This window comes from Ranitomeya imitator, chromosome 2 (assembly GCF_032444005.1).
Source record: "Ranitomeya imitator isolate aRanImi1 chromosome 2, aRanImi1.pri, whole genome shotgun sequence".
NCBI lineage: Eukaryota > Metazoa > Chordata > Amphibia > Anura > Dendrobatidae > Ranitomeya > Ranitomeya imitator.
Genome location: NC_091283.1, coordinates 191,564,596 through 191,585,373, shown reverse-complemented (window position 1 = coordinate 191,585,373; position 20,778 = coordinate 191,564,596). Strand labels below are relative to the sequence as shown.

General features: G+C 45.1%; 1 protein-coding gene across 1 annotated transcript; it reads right to left on the bottom strand.

Annotated features, from left to right (window-relative positions):
- Nucleotides 1–2,400: 2,400 nt before the first annotated feature.
- On the bottom strand, nucleotides 2,401–20,509 carry RENBP (renin binding protein). Its single transcript, XM_069748415.1, has 10 exons — nucleotides 20,324–20,509; nucleotides 18,392–18,467; nucleotides 17,794–17,869; nucleotides 16,913–17,085; nucleotides 10,608–10,832; nucleotides 10,114–10,195; nucleotides 9,865–10,040; nucleotides 3,165–3,296; nucleotides 2,950–3,037; nucleotides 2,401–2,766 (listed from the first exon to the last, which is right to left on the bottom strand). The coding sequence occupies exons 1-10, from the start codon at nucleotides 20,425–20,427 to the stop codon at nucleotides 2,675–2,677; spliced, it is 1,224 nt and encodes a 407-aa protein (XP_069604516.1). The 5' UTR covers nucleotides 20,428–20,509; the 3' UTR covers nucleotides 2,401–2,674.
- Nucleotides 20,510–20,778: the final 269 nt, after the last annotated feature.

Sequence of the window (20,778 nt, the reverse complement as noted above, 5' to 3'; positions counted from 1 at the left end):
TGAGGACAAAAATAATTTTTGCTATTTTTTTTTTTGCAACAGAGTTTAAAAAAAAAGAAAAAGTCAGAAGAGTTAGCCAGGAGCTCGCCGATAGATTCTCAGTTGACTCATTCAGCAGCCAGCCATAGACAGTGCAGCACAGCAGCTATAGGAGGCAGGAGACGGTGCAAATTTTGTGAGAAAGCCCAATTGCAAAAAAAAAAAAATGTTTTTAACCCTATTTACATGTATTTAAGTTAAAAAAAAAGTTACGTAAAGTGAGCGACCTCTTCCCATTGGAGCCAGTGGTCATGTTGGCGCTTCCGTTTTTTTTCTCCCCTTCTTCCAAGAGTCGGAACTTCTTATTTGTCCATCGCTGTCGTTTGTTTGAGGTTTTGGAAAATTCCCTTCACTATAATATGTAACGTACTGAAACTGGGGGGGGGGGGGGGAACCGCAAAAAACAGGAGGAATTTTGGCCTTCAGATTTTTTTTTTCCTTTTCGGTGTTAATTAATTTTTTATTTTGTTAGATCAGATCTTTAATGTAGTTATTAATTTCTTTATTTTGAATCATTTGAATTTTTATCAGGTTTTTTTTTTTTAACCCCTTCACAACCTTGTTTTTTTTTGCGTTTCTGTTTTTTTGGTTTTTTTTTTACTTTGCAGTCTACTGAATTTCCTTCCCTCTTCCAATGGGAGACTTGACCCTGAGATTGTTTGATCGCTTTTTACGTCAGTACTGCACAGGGCTGTGGAGTCGGAGCCCATTTTGGTGGACTTGGTGTCATGGAAATTGAGGAGTCGGAGGTTTGGCTTAAAGACTCCACAACCCAGACAGTTGGAGTCGTGGAGACAGACTCGGTGTCATGGAAATTGAGGAGTCGGAGCTGGAGGTTTGGCTTAAAGACTCCACAGCCCTGGTACTGCAGTATACAGCACAAATCATTGTCTCCTATGATGTCCGGCCCATGGGTGGGCTTATTACCTACCAACATGATGGTGACATGGGCTTTTCACCAAACTCCCGGTTGCTACGGCAATCCATTGGTACGCCCCTTACGATCCCGCGTTAGGGGGGTGATGGGTGCACAAATGGATGCGCTACGACCTAAAATGTCACTGTTAGGAATTGACAGCAGCATTAAAGAGGATGTCCACTACTTTATCATTGATGACCTATCCTTTAGTATAGGTGATCAGCCGGGGTCTGACACCCAGAACGCCCACCGATCAGCTGTCACCGGTGTCAGGTTATAAGTCCAGCAAGTGAACAGTCCGTCCTTGAAGATGAGGTGCGGAAGCAGAAAAATAAGCATAAGAACATACCACTCTGCAGACCATATATTATATACCTCCCCCAGAGGCAGCAGGACTGTCCCGGATTTTAGGCGCAGTCCTGGATTTTAGGCGCAGTCCCGGATTTTAGGCAAAGTCCTGGATTTTAGGCAAAGTCCCGGATTTTAGGCGCAGTCCCGGATTTTAGGCGCAGTCCTTGGAGGTATTCGCTGCATGAAAATCCATCTGAGCTGCAGGTCAGTACAGATACATGTATCACAGGACAGAGGATCTCCTAGGTGATAACTCTGGGTTCTGATGCTGGAACCTTCAATCACAAGATCCGGCTGTGAAACGTCATTCTGGAATAGAACTTTATTTATTCTCTTTGGGAACAAAAAAAGACAAGCGCTGTGCCCAGCAATGCCATAGAGTTTGAATGGAAAGTGGTGGCACTCCTGCGTTTCGCCTTTCCCTCCTCACGGAGCTTTTTAGAACCTTGCTCTCAGGATCGATGAAGGTCCCACCGCCGATCTGCAAGTTGTCCCTTTACAGGTGAGACATTATAATGATGGGATTCACTTTTATCTTGTAGCGTTTGTTGACGTTTCATGAAACTTACGCAAAATCAAAAATGCGCTTTCATTTTTTGCCTTTTAAGAGGTTTATTGACTCCTCAGAGCAAAAGTCACACATTCTGCTAAAAGGTCCCAAAATTTGCACTGGAATGTATCTGGCATCCGTAATATTACTCCAGCGGGGGAAGGGGAGACTGGAATACATTTGCAGCAACTTTTTAAAAAGTCACAGTTGATGAATAGGTCTAAAACATCAGGAAACTCCAGCAAACCTGGCCCACAATGACAGATATATATATATATATATAATATGGCGGACCCCACATATCACAAGATCGTCCATTTATCATTCATCGGGCAACTCTTATACATTAATGGAGCGAAACAGTAATAACAGTACATGGAGCTGTGGTGTCAGTGGATCGGTGGGGGGCTGGGTGCCGGACCCTCATTGATCTGATATTGATGACCTATGCTTATCACATTTTTGGACATAACACAAATATACAATGAAATAATTGAGAGGATTCCTTTTTTTATGTAAAGTTTTTTTTAATTTTTTTATTGTGCATTTAGTTGGACTTTTTGATGCGGAGCTGCACAGGGGACCGTAGACCAGGTAGGGACAGTGCACACCTCTCCTGAGATCTTCCCCCAAAAAATCTCTTGGTAAATCACAAGACTACTCAAGACATGGTGCCCCAGGTAGACAACTTCATAAGAAGCCGACAACTGAGACCCATCAGTAGCAAACCTACTTGTTGATGGTTTCTGCATAGCATACTAGACAATTAGGTCTTATTGAATCAATTTAAGGGAAGGGAAGAAGTTGGTGAAGACTCATTTCGGGTTTGCTCCATCGTCTTCCTCTTCTATGAGCTTGGTCAGCATCTCTTCGCACATGTACAGGCATCGAGGGACATGGAAACATCCTGCAAGGAAAAAAAAAAAGGGACTGCAGTCACTTGGAGGAAAATCAACATCTCCGTGAAGTGGCGAGGGTCATTATTTGTTTGTCAGTGTCTCTCCGACGTTTGCTCTGGATGGAGCCATCCATGCTTAAGTGGGATAATGCTGCAACACCCGGCACAACTACGTGTTAATACTAACATTACCTTTAAACGGCCCTCCTTTGATGGGGAGTGCCACCTTCCCTTCTTGAGTCAAGTAGCCAAACCACTCTCCGTGCTCCGGGTCCGAAAACTGAATTTAGAAGCAGAAGAGGATGGAGAAAAACCATGAAGTTCCTGGCCTTCCTAGTCTATACGTGGGTTACGAGCGCCTGCACCTCAGGTATCCTTAAAAAATTAAAATCACATATTTTACAAACCCGGCTGAATGCGTATTCGTAAACTTTGTGGAAGTTGTCAAGCAGTCGTGGATCCTTGGTTTCCATATAGCCAATCAGGAAGGCGATGAGGGCTTCTGTGTGCGGCCACCACATTTTCATGCTCCACTCAAGCTGGAGAAGACAACGAATGATTATCTGCACGCGTTATATGGCCAATCATCTATTTATCTATCTTAGAGAATAAAACCGACATATTCGGCGTTCTAATCAACCAGATTCGCACGGCAGAATAAAGGATCAAGTGTTGGGTGCATTTTTTTTGCGCATGCGCGATAGAGAAATAAAGTAACCAACGCCATCTTGGAAAAGGTGCGCACTCGCTCAATCAAAACAATGGGATACTACGCATCATCACATGCAGGGAAAGCCAAAAGCAAGGACAAAGGTTAGATGATGGTGAAAGCGCTAGATTAATAGGCAAAGTAGATTCCACGCTACAAAATAGGTAAAAAAAGGTAACCCAAGAGAACCCCCCCGTGACTGGGGCTGGTATATCTGAGAGACGTGGATATGTAAGGAGGCAGTGGCGTAACTAGAGTCCGATGGGCCGGGGCAAAATTTAATTTGGACATCGCCCTCTCGCATGTTGTTCAGATGTTTGGGCCCTTGTAGCGTTCTAAATCCTATAAGGACATACAAGTTGCCTTCCTTCCCCCATTACATAATAACATACCTTCCTGGTATATATGTTCCCCATCCTGATTCCCATTGTGGTATATATGTTCCCCATCCTGGAATATACGTCTCTTATCCTGGGCCCCATTCTAGTATATATCCCGCATCCTAGTATACATGTCTCTTATCCTGGGCCCCATCCTGGTATATATATTCTCCATCCTGGGCCCATCTTAGTATACATGTCCCCCATTCTGCCACTATTTTTTAATACATAGAAGAAAAAAAAGGATTCTGCTCACCTTCCCTCCTGCTCCCCCACTGTGCGGCATCCTCTTCTGAAGATGGCAGGTGACTTCAGCGTGCAAGTGATGGTAGCGCATGACGTCACTGACATGTACCCCCAGTCATGTGCACGCCGATGTCAGCTGCTGGCCTCTGATTGGCTGGCAGAGTGTATTCCAGCGCACAAACCTATACAGTCGTTGTTTCTAGTCTGGATGGTTTGGTTTTTGCCAAGGAGGCTTTGCATCCATACTGTCTTATTGCTGCTCCTATTTACATCTATCATCTATTTATTATCTATTATCTATCATCTATCTATTATCTATTTATCTTTCTATCATCTATTATCTATCTATTTATCTATCATCTACAGTGCCTTGCGAAAGTATTCGGCCCCCCAGGACTTTTCAACCTTTTCCCACATATCATGCTTCAAACATAAAGATACCAAATGTAGATTTTTGGTGAAGAATCAACAACAAGTGGAACACAATTGTGAAGTTGAATGAAATTTATTGGTTATTTTAAATTTTTGTGGAAATTCAAAAACTGAAAAGTGGGGTGTGCAATATTATTCGGCCCCTTTAACTTAATACTTTGTTGCGCCACCTTTTGCTGCGATTACAGCTGTCAGTCGCTTGGGGTCTGTCGCTATCAGTTTTGTACATCGAGAGACTGAAATTCTTGCCCAGTCTTCCTTGGCAAACAGCTCGAGCTCAGTGAGGTTTGATGGAGATCGTTTGTGAACAGCAGTTTTCAGCTCTTTCCACAGATTCTCGATTGGATTGAGGTCTGGACTTTGACTTGGCCATTCTAACACCTGGATACGTTTATTTGTGAACCATTCCATTGTAGATTTTGTTTTTTTTTTGGATCATTGTCTTGTTGGAAGACAAATCTCCGTCCCAGTCTCAGGTCTTTTGCAGACTCCAACAGGTTTTCTTCAAGAATGGTCCTGTATTTGGCTCCATCCATCTTCCCATCAATTTTAACCATCTTCCCTGTCCCTGCTGAAGAAAAGCAGGCCCAAACCATGATGCTGCCACCACCATGTTTGACAGTGGGGATGGTGTGTTCAGGGTGATGAGTTGTGTTGCCTTTACGCCAAACATATCATTTGGCATTGTTGCCAAAAAGTTAGAATTTGGTTTCATCTGACCAGAGCACCTTCTTCCACATGTTTGGTGTGTCTCCCAGGTGACTTGTTGCAAAATTTAAACGACACTTTTTATGGATATCTTTGAGAAATGGCTTTCTTCTTGCCTCTCTACCATAAAGGCCATATTTGTGCAGTGTACGACTGATTGTTGTCCTATGGACAGACTGTCCCACCTCAGCTGTAGATCTCTGCAGTTCATCCAGACTAATCATGGGCCTCTTGGCTGCATCTCTGATCAGTCTTCTCCTTGTTTAAGATGAAAGTTTAGAAGGACGGCCGGGTCTTGGTAGATTTGTAGTGGTATGATAGTGCAGCGCCCCAGAGATCTGGTCATTGCAGTATGACACTCTGCCACTAAGGGGAGTGATGGTACGTCCGATGGCACTAAAGGAGTTCTCCTGACCAGGTATCACCAGCACACATTACACTTCACACTCCAGCCACTAGGGGGAGCAAAAGGCTTTATTTATTGGGCCCCTCCTCACACTGGTAAAACTAGGGGTTGGATAGAAAGTTAGTTAGAAGCTGACTGGGTTGGATTCAGGCAACATCCCGTGGCAGGGGGTGTTGCAGGGAGAAGACACAGGGGGGGTCCCTCTCAGGCGTGGGAATCTGGCAGGCACCTAGCGACCAGAACAGAACGTTACGGAACCGCGCCTGCACACCCCGCGGCGGTATCCTAAGAAAGAGACATGAAGCGAAGGATATTGTGAGACAGTGAGAAACGAGATCAAGCATAAAGAAGAGCCAGTAGGAGTCGTGCCGTGAGACCGAGGCAACATCCTACTGAGGCGCGTAGCCGGAACACCGAGGGAGTAACTGACTCTACGCCTTACTTCAATTTCCGCAGGACAGTTAATTATAGGTTGGCTGTCTCACCTAAACACCTACAAAGACATAGGGGGCAACAGTGGGAGAGGGGCGTCTCTAGGGTCCCGGAAGACCTCCAGGCCTTCCCGTCATACGGGTGCGTCCTAGCCATAACATACCTGGGGGACGTTGAACTAGAAACATCTGGAACTAAGAGAGAGCTGTAAAGAACAAACGAATGAGATCAGCAGTTGTGAGGACTATTCCGAATGCTCAGCAGGGTAGCACTACAACACACAGGCGCTATTGGTAGGCAACGATTTCCACCTGCAAAGGGAATTCTGGAAGTGCCCATCGGACCGGCCGGTCTCAGATAGCCCTGTTAAACGTGCTCTGGATTGAGGATCTTGAAGTCTTCAGTAAAGAGGTAAAGAGACTGCAACCTTGTGTCCTCGTTATTGACTGCACCTCACACCATCACCATCCACCTTACTGGGAAGCCCTGGGGACATACTTCACCTGTGGGAAGGTATACCATCCAGCTGCCATTCCATCACCCCAGCGGACCCCACAGCAGCATCGGTCTCCCTGACCGAACACCACAGGTGGCGTCACGAACCCCTGACAGACTGTACCACCTTTATTGGACGCCCCTTAGCAGGGTCGCGGACCGGGTCTAGCCACCGTGACAGCCTCAGAACCGAACCAGAGAGGCCCGGTACCGAGAACTCGCAGCCCTGTGTCTGGGGGCGCTCCAATACTCCTTCCATTTCAATATGATCGCTTGCACAGTGCTCCTTGGGATGTTTAAAGTTTTGGAAATCATTTTGTATCCAAATCCGGCTTTAAACTTCTCCACAACAGTATCACGGACCTGCCTGTTGTGTTCCTTGGTCTTCAATGCTCTCTCTGCTTCAAACAGAACCCTGAGACTATCACAGAGCAGGTGCATTTATACGGAGACTTGATTACACACAGGTGGATTATATTTATCATCATTAGGCATTTAGGACAACAGTGGATCATTCAGAGATCCACAATGAACTTCAGGAGTGAGTTTGCTGCACTGAAAGTAAAGGGGCTGAATAATATTGCACGCCCCACTTTTCAGTTTTTGAATTTCCACAAAAATTTAAAATAACCAATAAATTTTGTTCAAATTCAGAACTGTGTTCCACTTGTTGTTGATTCCTCACCAAAAATTTACATTTGGTATCTTTATGTTTGAAGCATGATATGTGGGAAAAGGTTGAAAAGTTCCAGGGGGCGAATACTTTCGCGAGGCACTGTATCATCTATCTAACATTTATCTATCATCTATCTATTATCTATGATTCATCTATCTATTATCTATCTATCTATAATCTATCATGTATGCAGCGGTAGCATCATACACAGTGATGAGGCAGTGACCCACAAAATTCAAACACAAAAGTCTCTTTAATGTGTTATCTTCACAGCATTAAAGTCCAAATTCACACAAGTGCATCTCATTAGTGTTCAGTTCACACCAGTTCGTAGCACTACATAGTACAAAGCTTTAAATCACAGTCCCTAAACATGCCAGACTTCCCTGTGTCCAGTCTCCGTGGGCGATTGCACGCCATGACAAAGTCTCTTACACACAGCTTCACTTCATTAGTTTGCACAGAACACGATATCCTTCATATTGTAGTCACTAAACACACCAGTCTTCCTCTGACCAGTTTCTGTGGGCGACTACACCACCGTATCAACATCTCTTTACTCACACACCTTTACTCGGTTACTTTGCAATTGCTACACATGCCAGTCCTCCTCTGACCATTTTCTGTGGGTGACCGCACCGCTGTGTTACTGTCTCTTTAATCACAGCTTTACTTGTTTAGTTTGCCGTCACTACACACGCCAGTCCTCCTTCGGGCTACAAGACCTTCGGTTCACCTCCGGTCACAAGACCTGTCCACATCTGAGACCAGTCACCGCGGGTTACCGCACCCCTGTGTTAATGTCTTTTTACTCAGACAGCCGTACACAGTCCATGATATCCTCCGGATCACAGCCGACAACCATATCCACCTGTTTGCAGCCGTTAAACACGACAGTTCTCCTTCGTGCACAGGACATCCACCTCCGGTTCACCGCTAGGCACAGGACTGTCCACATCCGAGACCAGTTACCATGGACGACAGCACTGCTGTGTATGCTGCGGGTGCCAGGCCTATTGGCTCCGCTCACAAGCCATGATCTGCAACATCAACTTCTCTGCACAGTAACAATCACCAACTCACTCTGGCCCTGACACTGGACCTGCCACACCCTACCCTATCCTACAGGGCTTTTAACATAGAAACCTGTGGCCTTCAGCCACATGGAAAACCTGGGCTGGGAATGAAATGGACTGCACCACTAACAGTCAGTTTCAAAACACAATATCCCAAAGAAAGTCTTCCCTACATCTGTCTTGGACACTAGCATGTCCAAGACTAACTTATTTTTAATCTGCATTGCAGTAACAGCTACGCTCGTGATTGCCATGCACTCCTATGGCCTTCATACACCTCCCTGCATAACCTGGGGAGAATACACAGCGACCCCTACCTGTGACATCGGCTACTGCTTCACCATTGCAATCACAGCTACACCTGTGACTGCCAGGCCCTCCTACGGCCTTCATACACTTCCGTGCGCATCCTGGAGAGAGCAAACAGCGACCCCTACCTGTTACACGGGTCACTGCCTCACACTATTATCTGTCTATCATATATCTATCTATCTATCCATCATCTATCTATCATCTATTTTCTATAATTAATGCATCTATTGTTGTTAGACTAGCCTTGCATGGATTACAGCAGTCTCTTCCTTGTAAATAAGGAGTAGTTACATCAGTCGCACTCAGGAGTAAGTAAAAATGGATTTCCCAAACTACTGAGTTACACAAGTTTATGTAACAAGTCACGTAGCTAATTTCATAAAGCGCAAAAGAAAAATTACGGTAATTGTCGAATCTACTATTTTAGCCAACCTAATAATCCCCTGGAACCAGGCCTTCAGAAGTAGTACAATTAATTCCTGCAGCTGTAAATAAAACCTTGAATCTCAACAGTTTCTCAAAAGACAATATTTTGGGCGTTACACCAAGAAAAGAAAACTGTCTGGGCATGAAGCGAAGGAAAGCTCTAATAAAATGCAAAATAATTAGCTGAAAGCATACAAAATGGAGAATAAGGATATACAAAATGGCGGTCACTCCGACAAATGCTCCCGACAGTTGCAATGTACAACCATATACACAATAGGCCACGTTTGCTCATTTTGGTCCCACGCTTGGGAATTAGGAGGTGTAGAGTTTTCAATCACATCTGAGCCCTGGTGCTGGAGGGGACACAACAGCCCCTCTGCCACAAGGAGACACCAGCATTTTAAATGGTGCATTATATTTGAGGTCCGCTGCTTCAAGTTCTGCTTTTAATTTCATCAGGACTGATTTTAGGAGGTTGCAAGCTAGGCAATGCCCAGTGCCGTATTTCCTATGATCCCCCAAGAGGAGACCCCAGAAGTAGCTTTAGAGCGGATTATGTAATCCAACCATGCCCTGGACCACAAGGGACCATTAAGCCCATCTTTTTTTTAGGAATTGTTTGGTATTATTACATGTTTATTGTCTATAAATATTATGTGGCATAATACGACATTTACTGTATGTTATTATTCAAGAAGGTCTTTGTCAAAACCCACCAAATAGTACTTCATTCAAGACAATTAATTTAATTTTAAATTGAAAATATGAGTTGAGACTTTGGATCTGCCCATAATGGCATCACTCACCTGTGTAGGGCAATGTCCATCCACATCCTGGAAAGAAAACAGTCCTCCGTGCTCCTGGTCCCATCCCGATTCAAAGGGTAGAAGTAAAAACTTTTCCACAGCGATCTTCCCCAAGTTATGGTCATGGTTAGTGAAGGCTTGACGTAAAAGAAACCAGCCAGCCTCAATGGCATGTCCTGTGATGGAGACTAGATATTAGAAAGGGGCGGCAGCCGCACAGCCGAGTATAAGAGCTTGAAGTGACCATACCAGGGTTCTGGTGTCTGCCCTCACATCCTGGGAGCTCCTTTCCATCTTCAGAAACATTCTCCAAAATAGCCTGACCGCCACGCTGCAGAAGAACACGAGGAAATAGTCATAGGGACAAGAATCATAGAAGGTTAGGGTTTACTGTTCAGATCCTAGTGGCATTACTTGATCTTCCTGTAGCAAAAAATACCTGAATCCTTTGAGGGACCTTTAGACCGCTCAGGCCTTTAAGCCACTGTCAGATCCCTCATCCATTAGCCAGAAGAAAAGATGACTACAAAAGGTCATCTCTTGCTCTGGAGGACCTGACTATGTAGTACTTCATTTCCCCTACGGTGGCACTGCAGTGGAAAGTCACCAGATCAAGGTGGCCATTGCGGTTTTGGATGGCCCATGAATACGCTATTGCCCATGGGATGGGAAAAATCATTGTTGGTATTCTCCTGCCCCTCTACCATAGCTTCCATCTTCTCTTCATTTAGTATATATGGTACCTGTAAGTGCTGCAGGATCTTCTCCACACTCCAGGTTCCCAGTTCTGCGTACTTCATTGCTGCCTCTTCATCATCCTCACATAACTGATCCACCAGATTCAGCAGCATCATTGGCACCGCCATAGAGTTCACTGGTTCAGCTCCAGGCAACTTCGGTCTTCCTAAATTAGATGGATCTATTCGCACCCAGTGAACTATCTGATCCATCATCATCCGCGCTTCTCTCTATATGAAAATAGACTTCATTATTAAATATCTTCAAATTTCATAAAAATGTGCAATATCCAGAAAACGGGAATCATTGATCCAAATCCAGTTATTGGCAGCTGCTTTTATCTCCCTAAAGGGGTCGTCTCAAAAACAACATGTGGCACCCCTAGGGGTATTTGCCACAAAAACAGTTACTGACACTAAATACAAATACTAAAATAGCAAGACTGCACTACCATCTCCGGCCAGAAGGGGGAGCTCCAGAGACTCCCCTTGATCCATTCTGGTCTGAGAGAAGAACTGGCAGTTGGGCTAAGGAGCTGAAAGTGAGAGGTCATACAGCTGAATTTCTAACAGCCCTATGACAGTTTCCAGGCCCAAATCACCGGCCTGAGGAGAAAAGGGACAGAGAAAAAGGACATTGTGAGAACCGGGTAGCATTAATCACTACCCAGAACAGGCGCAAAGACGGATACCGGATCCGTGGCTGTATTCATTATATATAATACAGCAACCGGAAAAACGTGAGGTGATATCAGCTTCACTAGGGCCGGACGCAGCAACAGACACAGAGTTCAGCGGTACTCCCGGAGGGGGTAAGCTGATAAAAGGACTCGGGTTGCCCGTCGAACCAGGACCCGGAGGGGACAGATTGGGCCGGCAGCCAGTTCACATACAGCAGCAGGGTCACACAGAAATTGCGTACAATAAGAGGCGAAGACCCCGGCAGGGTCAAAGTAACGCAGAGTTCCCATACAGACTCCGGTGACAGGACTGGTTGTAAATCCCTTTATGTTAAAGTAAACTGGTTAAACGTTTCAGTGCCTCAGTCTTTCATTTGGACAATAGCCAATATCCAGGATCGGGATCATCGCCGCTGGGAGAACCTGCTGCTGATCAAGTAAGTGCCTGCTCCCTCACGATACCCCTTACACTGTGCATTGCCTGAGGCTACAGCACCGGGTCAAGCCACCCGTGACATCCCCCTTAAGAGACACCCCATTGGTCCGGTGCTGGGTATCCCGGTCTCCTGGGCGTCACAATTGGCGTCACGAACAGGATCTAGCCAGCCCGTATACCGGGTATTGTGTGCCGTGATTGGAGCCCAAAACTGTGAAAACTTGGATGAAAAATCTTGAAAATTGACTTTATTAAAGAAAAATCCATTCCCCATTGAAAACTATTGAAAGTGACTTTTCCCCATTGGTTATAATGGAGTAAAGATGGCCGCCATCCCCTGAGGTAATCACCTCATAACCGTTAGGCACGAGACTGTTAATTGAGCTACGCCATTACCTGAGCCCCAGTCTGACTGAAAAACTTCAGAATCCGCCATTACAGAGCGCGTGGCGGGCGGGAGCAGCAGGGGGCGTGTCATTGTGGGCGGCACCAAACTGAGCGCTCTGACGTCAGAGCAAGGGGAAAACCAATCCTGCTGCACAGCGGAACAAATCTACACTATCCCGACGGAAGCGGAGGACCGGAAGGGTCCGGATTAGCTAAGGGGGCACAGTATGTCGCAGCACCCGGCGACGCTAATGCAGCTGAAAGACAGAGTGTCGATAGAGAGTCCGGTAGCGCAGCGGTGCAAGGAGTGGCGCCCATCATGCCGGTGCTGATGCCATATACCCCGGGTGGCCCATGGCTTCCAATGTATGAAGGTGAGCCTAATACCCTTGACGATTTCAGAGAAAAGATGCTGGCCCATTTTGACATGTTCCCCGTGGGTGAAGTTCAGCGTGTTAGTCTCCTGATGATGCAGTTAAGTGGCCATGCTAAGCGAGAAGTCACAGCATGGGCAGCTGATCTGAAAAGGCACTGTTGAACGCATATTTGCTGGATTAAAAGCTACATTTGAAACCACTGCCAGCAGCAAAGCTAAAGTACGATTCTTTAATTGCAAACAAAAAGTTAATGAGGGCGTGAGAGACTTTGCCTTAAACCTGCAGGAAGCCCTTAAATCACTTACACTGGCTGAACCCATTTTTAACACCGGAGCGGATAAACTGCTAAGAGATCAATTTATTGAGGGACTCTACACCCCTTCTCACCGGGGGCATGTGAGCATGCTTGTTTTTAAGAACCCTGAATTGACATTTGCCCAATTAAAGGAGAGCGCTATACGTCTCCAGCTGGCAGAGGCACCTCGGGATCAGGAGCCTGCGCAACCCATGGCAGAGGCTCCTCAACAACAGGGAGTGCCAGTGACATCAGCTATGTCCGGGGCCATTGCTAAGCCCCTGGGGCCCAGTACTAATGAGGCTCTTCAACAAAAGCTTGACTCTTTAACTGATGTTGTTGCTTCAATGGCTAAAACCATGCAGGAGATGAGAGGACACAAGATGGAGTTGGCAAACCGTAGAGAAGATGTTCCATGGATGAGACCCCGGAGATACCCGACATGGAGAGGACGACCCCTTATCCCTATCGTGCTGGACGGAATGCCCCTCAACGCTTTGCTGGACACAGGTTCCCAGATTTCATCTATACCGTATATCCTTTATAAGAGGTACTGGGCTGATGCAGATATTGATAAAGGGCCCTCTGATGTTGAACTAGATATATGGGCCAGTAATGGTAAGTTGGTACCGAAACTAGGATTCAGGGAGATGACCATAAAGATTGGTAAAGTAGAATTGAAGAAACAGGGTATAATTGTTGTTGATGTTGACCGGCGGAACTGTGAACCAACTGTATTGATAGGAATGAATGTGTTAGAGAACTGCTTTGCCGAAGTTATTTCTGTCTTACAGCAAATTGCTGAAACTGCCCAATCCTACCAGCAGAGAGTTCTCCGGAGGGAAATAAAAGTATTGATGTTAAGGCAACAGGTAGAAGTTGCAGGTGGAGAAATCGGCAGTGTGAGGACTTTATATTGGTAACTCCGTTGGAAAAATGGAACTAAATTCTTGGACACAAAGTGCAGTGCCTTTCCTAGTACCTTCAAGGATAGAACTGTATTAATGGACGCTATTTGAAGTGACTTTTTACAGAACTCTATTTTTGTTTCCTTGAGTGGTTTTTGTAACTTTTCATTTTTAAGACTCTGTACATATTAATTGTTATTTCAAAATGTTATCGTCCCACAGTCCCGGAGTACTGTTCTTAACTAAGGGGGAATGTGGCACCCCTAGGGGTATTTGCCACAAAAACAGTTACTGACACTAAATACAAATACTAAAATAGCAAGACTGCACTACCACCTCCGGCCAGAAGGGGGAGCTCCAGAGACTCCCCTTGATCCATTCTGGTCTGAGAGAAGAACTGGCAGTTGGGCTAAGGAGCTGAAAGTGAGAGGTCATACAGCTGAATTTCTAACAGCCCTATGACAGTTTCCAGGCCCAAATCACCGGCCTGAGGAGAAAAGGGACAGAGAAAAAGGACATTGTGAGAACCGGGTAGCATTAATCACTACCCAGAACAGGCGCAAAGACGGATACCGGATCCGTGGCTGTATTCATTATATATAATACAGCAACCGGAAAAACGTGAGGTGATATCAGCTTCACTAGGGCCGGACGCAGCAACAGACACAGAGTTCAGCGGTACTCCCGGAGGGGGTAAGCTGATAAAAGGACTCGGGTTGCCCGTCGAACCAGGACCCGGAGGGGACAGATTGGGCCGGCAGCCAGTTCACATACAGCAGCAGGGTCACACAGAAATTGCGTACAATAAGAGGCGAAGACCCCGGCAGGGTCAAAGTAACGCAGAGTTCCCATACAGACTCCGGTGACAGGACTGGTTGTAAATCCCTTTATGTTAAAGTAAACTGGTTAAACGTTTCAGTGCCTCAGTCTTTCATTTGGACAATAGCCAATATCCAGGATCGGGATCATCGCCGCTGGGAGAACCTGCTGCTGATCAAGTAAGTGCCTGCTCCCTCACGATACCCCTTACACTGTGCATTGCCTGAGGCTACAGCACCGGGTCAAGCCACCCGTGACATCCCCCTTAAGAGACAGACCCCATTGGTCCGGTGCTGGGTATCCCGGTCTCCTGGGCGTCACAATCATATATACCATTTATAGGTGAAAAATGTTAAACTTGGGCTCTGACTATTAGGACCACCACCAATCATGAGAACTGGGGTCACGAAGTCTCCAATTTGAATGCAGCTGTTAACAGGTACACAGATGCAACAGTGGAGAGAATGTAGACTAGTGATAACGTGAAACAATAATAATTTATTCGATTACACAGGGGAAGGCAGCAAGTTATTTTACAATGGAAATTCAGCTATATAGGATATTAACACAATTCTAATCACATACTTCTACTCTCCTAATACAAAAAGACAACTATTGTCATGGCACTGTTGCAGGATATCCCGGGGCTAGGTGCTCCTTCCCTATCCCTAAGGCTAGGAGTGCCCTAGCTATCCCTGCTACCCAGATTACATCTGATTGTGAAGATGCCAGAGCCTCATGCCTTGCTGAGGTCTCAAATCAGCCCTTATCTGTCTCCTCTCCCACCCAGTGAGGTGGGGAGTTGTAGTATATAAGAATACACAAACCAGACTAACAAGGTAAGACGTACAGGGATAAATGATAATACCAAGTACATAATTATGCACTGACAAACAGCAAAAGGGGAACACCGAGAAGTAAAGGAAAGAAAAAACAAATAGGAGAGGATGAGGATATGCACACAGACAAATCACCAAGCAACACCTCATCAAACAACCAACACCTAAAAACTCCAGAACAAGGCAGTATGAAACTAACACTGACAATCCCTGCTTGCCAGAGGCAAGTATATATAGCAGAGGGGAGTGACCAACACTGAACAGCTCAGACCATCTAAGCAGGAAAGCTCCAGGAGCTCTCATCTGAGCAGATTAACTCAAGCACTGCTAGCAGAAACCTGCACTTTTTAATATGAAGGTGTACTGCTTCTAATTAGTGCAGGAAATCAGACACTGCGGTCTTCTGGCTCCTCTATGTTGTAGTAAACCCGTATCAAGTGTTATAGTCAAAGGTGTCAGGGTCCTAGCACCCTAGGCGAAAGTATTATCTTATTCTCATGCTCGTCACCCTGTCATTCTCTCGCTCTTTGTGCAATACTGATCGTTGTCAAGAACTCAATGGGAGTTAGGCCTACTACACAGGCTGCAAGTCCCTGATCAATGAGATTATCCGACCACCCATGGCGCTCACTGCTTCTGTTCCCTGAACCCTAGTCCCATCAGTACCGTAATTCCACACCTCAAAGACGCAGCTCACAGGAATGTCCCCTTCCTGTTATTGGCTCACATGGTTCTAGCTCCATACTCTCGTCCCAGGCCCCTCTCTTCTGGTTCTTGACGCACAGCTCTGCTTCGCCAGATTATCTTTGGCTCCGTTTCCTTGGTCCTGGTCACTGAGTTCTGGTTACTCGGTCTGGTTACTTACCTCTGGTTACTCATCTCTGGTCCCCTCGCCTCTGGGTCTGCACTAGCAATGGCGGCCATAAGCCAGCTCAGCTACTTCAACATGTCTGTCCTGCTACAGGTCCAGGTGCCAACTCTTCCCCTCCTCTGCCTTTCCGGGCTTTATATAATTCCTAACTGCGACCCAACTATGACCTGACCTAGAGTCTCTTCTAATTCCTGCCTACCAGGACCACACGCTGGGCTCTACCATTAATGCTGACACAATTCTATTTTCTTCCCTTTTAGTCTTTAGACAGCAGAGGGCGGTCTTCGCTTACAGATGTCCATTCATGCATTATCTTCACCTCCTTACTGGTACTGAGCATGTGCGACCACTCCTCCTTTTGTTGTCTATAGGAGTAGTGGTCGGGTCACACATGTCTTGTTTATGGCACAATCCTTTTAAAAACAAAAGGATTGGGCATGCTGAGCCAGGAGACCACCATACAGCCAGTCTCACTGACGATCCTGTGTATAGCCACCTTCACAAAGCAAAAGTTGATAGCCTGGTCCTAGAATTTATCGGTTGTGCATCTCGTTGGTGCATCCCGTTGGTGCATCCTCCGATGTTGAGGTTTTTCAAATAATAAATTCTAATTTTATTAGCATATTAAATTTATATGTTCTACATGAAAATTAGACACCGCACCAACACAACCCTGGCAATCCCACCCCTCTCTTTCACCTTATACTTCTCTTTTTGGGTTATTCTCCATAGTTCATCCATAGCCATGATGTAGAAACACTCACTGAAGATGGTGCGCTGGATCTTCACCGCTCGACCATCACGTGTCACCACGAAAGCACATTTTAGGGAGTCAGACGATGGGCGAGCATGAGCAATAAGGAACTCGCCCCCTGATTATCAAAGGAAAAACAAATAACATGGAGTATATTATTTCAAGTCAATCTCCGGACTGAAAACAAATTAGAAAAGAGTCGTCCGACCATGAAAATTTCTCCATTTTGCCTGATAGATGATCCTTATACAAGCTGCTCCCAGAAGATTCTGTGATTGGCTTACTTTGCTATCCCATTAGATAACATATCAATGCTTGGCAAAGCCAAACCTTGATGTACCTTTATAGAAGATACGTCACCAGGTCAAAAGTGGGTAGTTTTTGCTCTGATTTTATTCTGCCATACACTTCGAGAGATAAGGCCCTTCTTAATTAGTGCTCTTTCTAAGGGAACGTGGCTCATAGGATCCTCAGGGGCGTGTCTTTAGGTTGCTCTGCCATGCAGGCGTGATCACAGGGATCCAAAGAACATTAAGAGAGAATTCCTTTGTCATGCTCTTCCCTCTCAAGGATGAGAAAATTGTATGACCTATTCTTAGAGTAATCCATCAGTTTAAGATCAGACTGACTTTTGGCGGCCCCAGATTATCAGCCATTTATAGGGACCTCTTCTCCTTCATAGTTTACCAGACACAGCGCCATACTTTTTGTGGTGGTTGTGCCTGGTATTGCAACTTAAAGTGACGGTCTCAGGTGAAGCAGTACTTGGTGGAGTATAGGTCATCAATTTTAATGTTCGTCAAAATTTTAAAAACTCAAAACTTACCAGCAATGGCAGAATTAAGTAGTTCTTCCCTGTGGAATCTGGGCACTTTTCTGTAGAGACGGCAATACATCCAAACCTAGGTTGACCAGAAACCAGTAGAGGTCTCGTGAAGATTGCCAGATTAACTTTCATTTGTATATAATAGTGTGATTAGTTCCTATACACAGTCAGTAATTGCGTATTGGGCCTGTTCACCCTATGGGCCGTATTACAGACCCGTAGGCACTTTATATGACTCTGTATAGTCACTCAAAAACAAATACAGAACATATAATAAATATATAGGGATATCTACCCTCACCTACTGTATCCTCACCCATCCCTTGTAGATTGTGAGCCCTCGTGGGCAGGGTCCTCTCTGCTCCTGTACCAGTTGTGACTTGTGTTGTTCAAGATTATTGTACTTGTTTTATTATGTATACCCCTCCACACATGTAAAGCGCCATGGAATAAATGGCGCTATAATAATAAATAATAATATATATATATATATATATATATACACACACACAACTTGTTCTGCAAAAAACAAGCCATCATTCCACCACTCCGTGTACCAGCTACATATTAATGACCTACCATATTGCCGCCTCCTTACCTGCCTGCCCTGCAGCCAGATGTACTTCAGTGGATCATACACCGCTCCTTCCTGACCGAGGCACGTGAAGAATCCCCTAACAACATCAAACAGTCTATTATCAGATAGTCAATGCACATTAATATGTACAGTCATGCTTTTGTCTCGGAAACAGCGCCACTCGTAGCACAGGTTGTGTCTGGTATTGCAGTTCAGTCTTGTCACCTTTAAACGAGATAGAACCTCAATACCAAACATAGCCAACGGTGGGGCTGCTTCTAAGGAAAGAGTCTCAGAGTAAAGGTTTATCTTATATAGTGTCCATATATCAGGAAACAGATATCGGACACCATAAAAAAATAGTATAATGCATGGATTAACCATTTATATTGTTCATTTATAAGAAAAATAAGTTAATTGATTTTTGTATTGAATATATAGGTTTAAATGCCCCCGGCCACAATGCAACTCTACATAATATGATCATATACAAATATGAACTCCAATATTTCTGCAAACGTTAAGGTACTTAGCAGCTTTTGATTAAAAAAAAAAAAAAAAAAAGCAGCTCAAAATCTATCCAACCCCGTCAAGGTGACCTTTAAATATGGATGGGCCCTAGAAAAGGGCTCAGCATCCACCCATCTCTCTCTCATAAGGTTTTACTTGCGAGCTATGCCTAGTTTCCTTTTCATTCCCCATTCACATGATGCTGTTTTGGCGCATAGAGAGGTAAGACATTTAGCGGCTAGGGACCATCCATATATAAAGGTCACCTTGACGTGGTTGGATGGCTTTTGCGCTCTTTGATTAAAAAACAAACAAACCGCTAAGTACCCTTACAGCAATATTGGAGTTCATGTATTCATTAGTCACAGTGTCCTGACGCATCATGTACAGTATATATATGTTAGTATATTGGACACAGAGCGTATTTGAGAACCTGTGCATTAATTTAATACTAAAGGTGTGCTGACACTATTTTTTCTTTTTTGGGTTCTACATAATATGATGTCTTCACAAGTGGATGATACCCTCTCCACACATTATCATGCCTCCACAGTCCCCCCCACAAACAGCAGGATGCACCCACTATGCCCACCACACATAGTAGGATGCCCCACATGCACAGCATGATGCCCCGGCAGTAGATATATCCCCCAGAGCGTACCTCTCCTACCACCGTTCTTACAATACATCGCTCCAGTATGTGGAGCCGACGTGATCTAATGACCTCACTGCACCTGCAACTCCGAGACTCAGACTCACAGGGTGAGTAGTGGAGCAGAGAGCGGACGGCTCCCTTCTCCACCATTGTAGCCAACTATAGCTGGGCCTTGAGGATGCAGATATCGTTGAAATCGGGACATATTCCCCAACTTTCTGGGATAGCTGTCTCTTGGCCAATTAGGTTATGTACACACAACACCTTTTTGGGGCGGGTACGCTTAGTAATGTGCCTGAAAAAGCGGTAAATAATTGGTAAAAAGAATAAAGAAATGTATTTATATGTAAGAACGACTTGCTGTGCACGTGTCCCATCTTTCGAGCTTCTTTTAACTGCTTCACATTTGTAAGGATGCCGAGCGGTTAAAAAGTAGTGACCTGACCATTCTGGCGACCTCAGAAAACTGCTGCTTTATATATATATATATATATTTTTTTTTTAAAAAGCCGACGGCGAATTCGCCGCAATAAACAACTGCATCTTCTGCTTACAAGACTCAGTGGGTAAGTACGCCAGCGTCTAAAATACATGGTGTGCATATACGCTTAGGAGGCACGGGAGTACTAGATATGTTTCTGGCTACATTTCAGGGGTCATTTCCAGGTTTGGAAGCTGATATGAGCAGGTGTGTGCAGGTACAAGTCATCAGCGCGGCTCGGAAGTTAGTGGCGCCGTACAGCCATTCGCTTGATGGAATATGCCGACGTTTAATAAACCATATTTACCCAAATTCCTTGTCCTCGGAGTGTTGGGTCCAGAACTCCATGACTCTGTCCAGCTCGGTACTGATCCGCTCTCTCCACCGCTGTAGGCGACTTTTCTCTCCCATACTGGAACTTTTTCCTGATTCCCTCTGCTCCGTCTGCTGTGATCTCTGCAGCCGAGGAAGGAAATCAGTGATGAGGACCACAGCGGCCGTCAGCTGACTGCCAGTCATGTGATTCATGCATTGGAAGACAGTGAATGCTGAGTCCTACAAAAATGAGAAATGCTAAACAGGGAGCAGCGGGAAAGTCTTAAAGTGCACCTGCCATACCGCCTTTAAGAAACTTCCTCTCGTCTCAGTTGTAAAAGTGCCACAACATACATTACTTTTAAACATGAGTAATAAATAATAATAATAATCTTTATTTTTATATAGCGCTAACATATTCCGCAGCACTTTACATTTTGCACACAT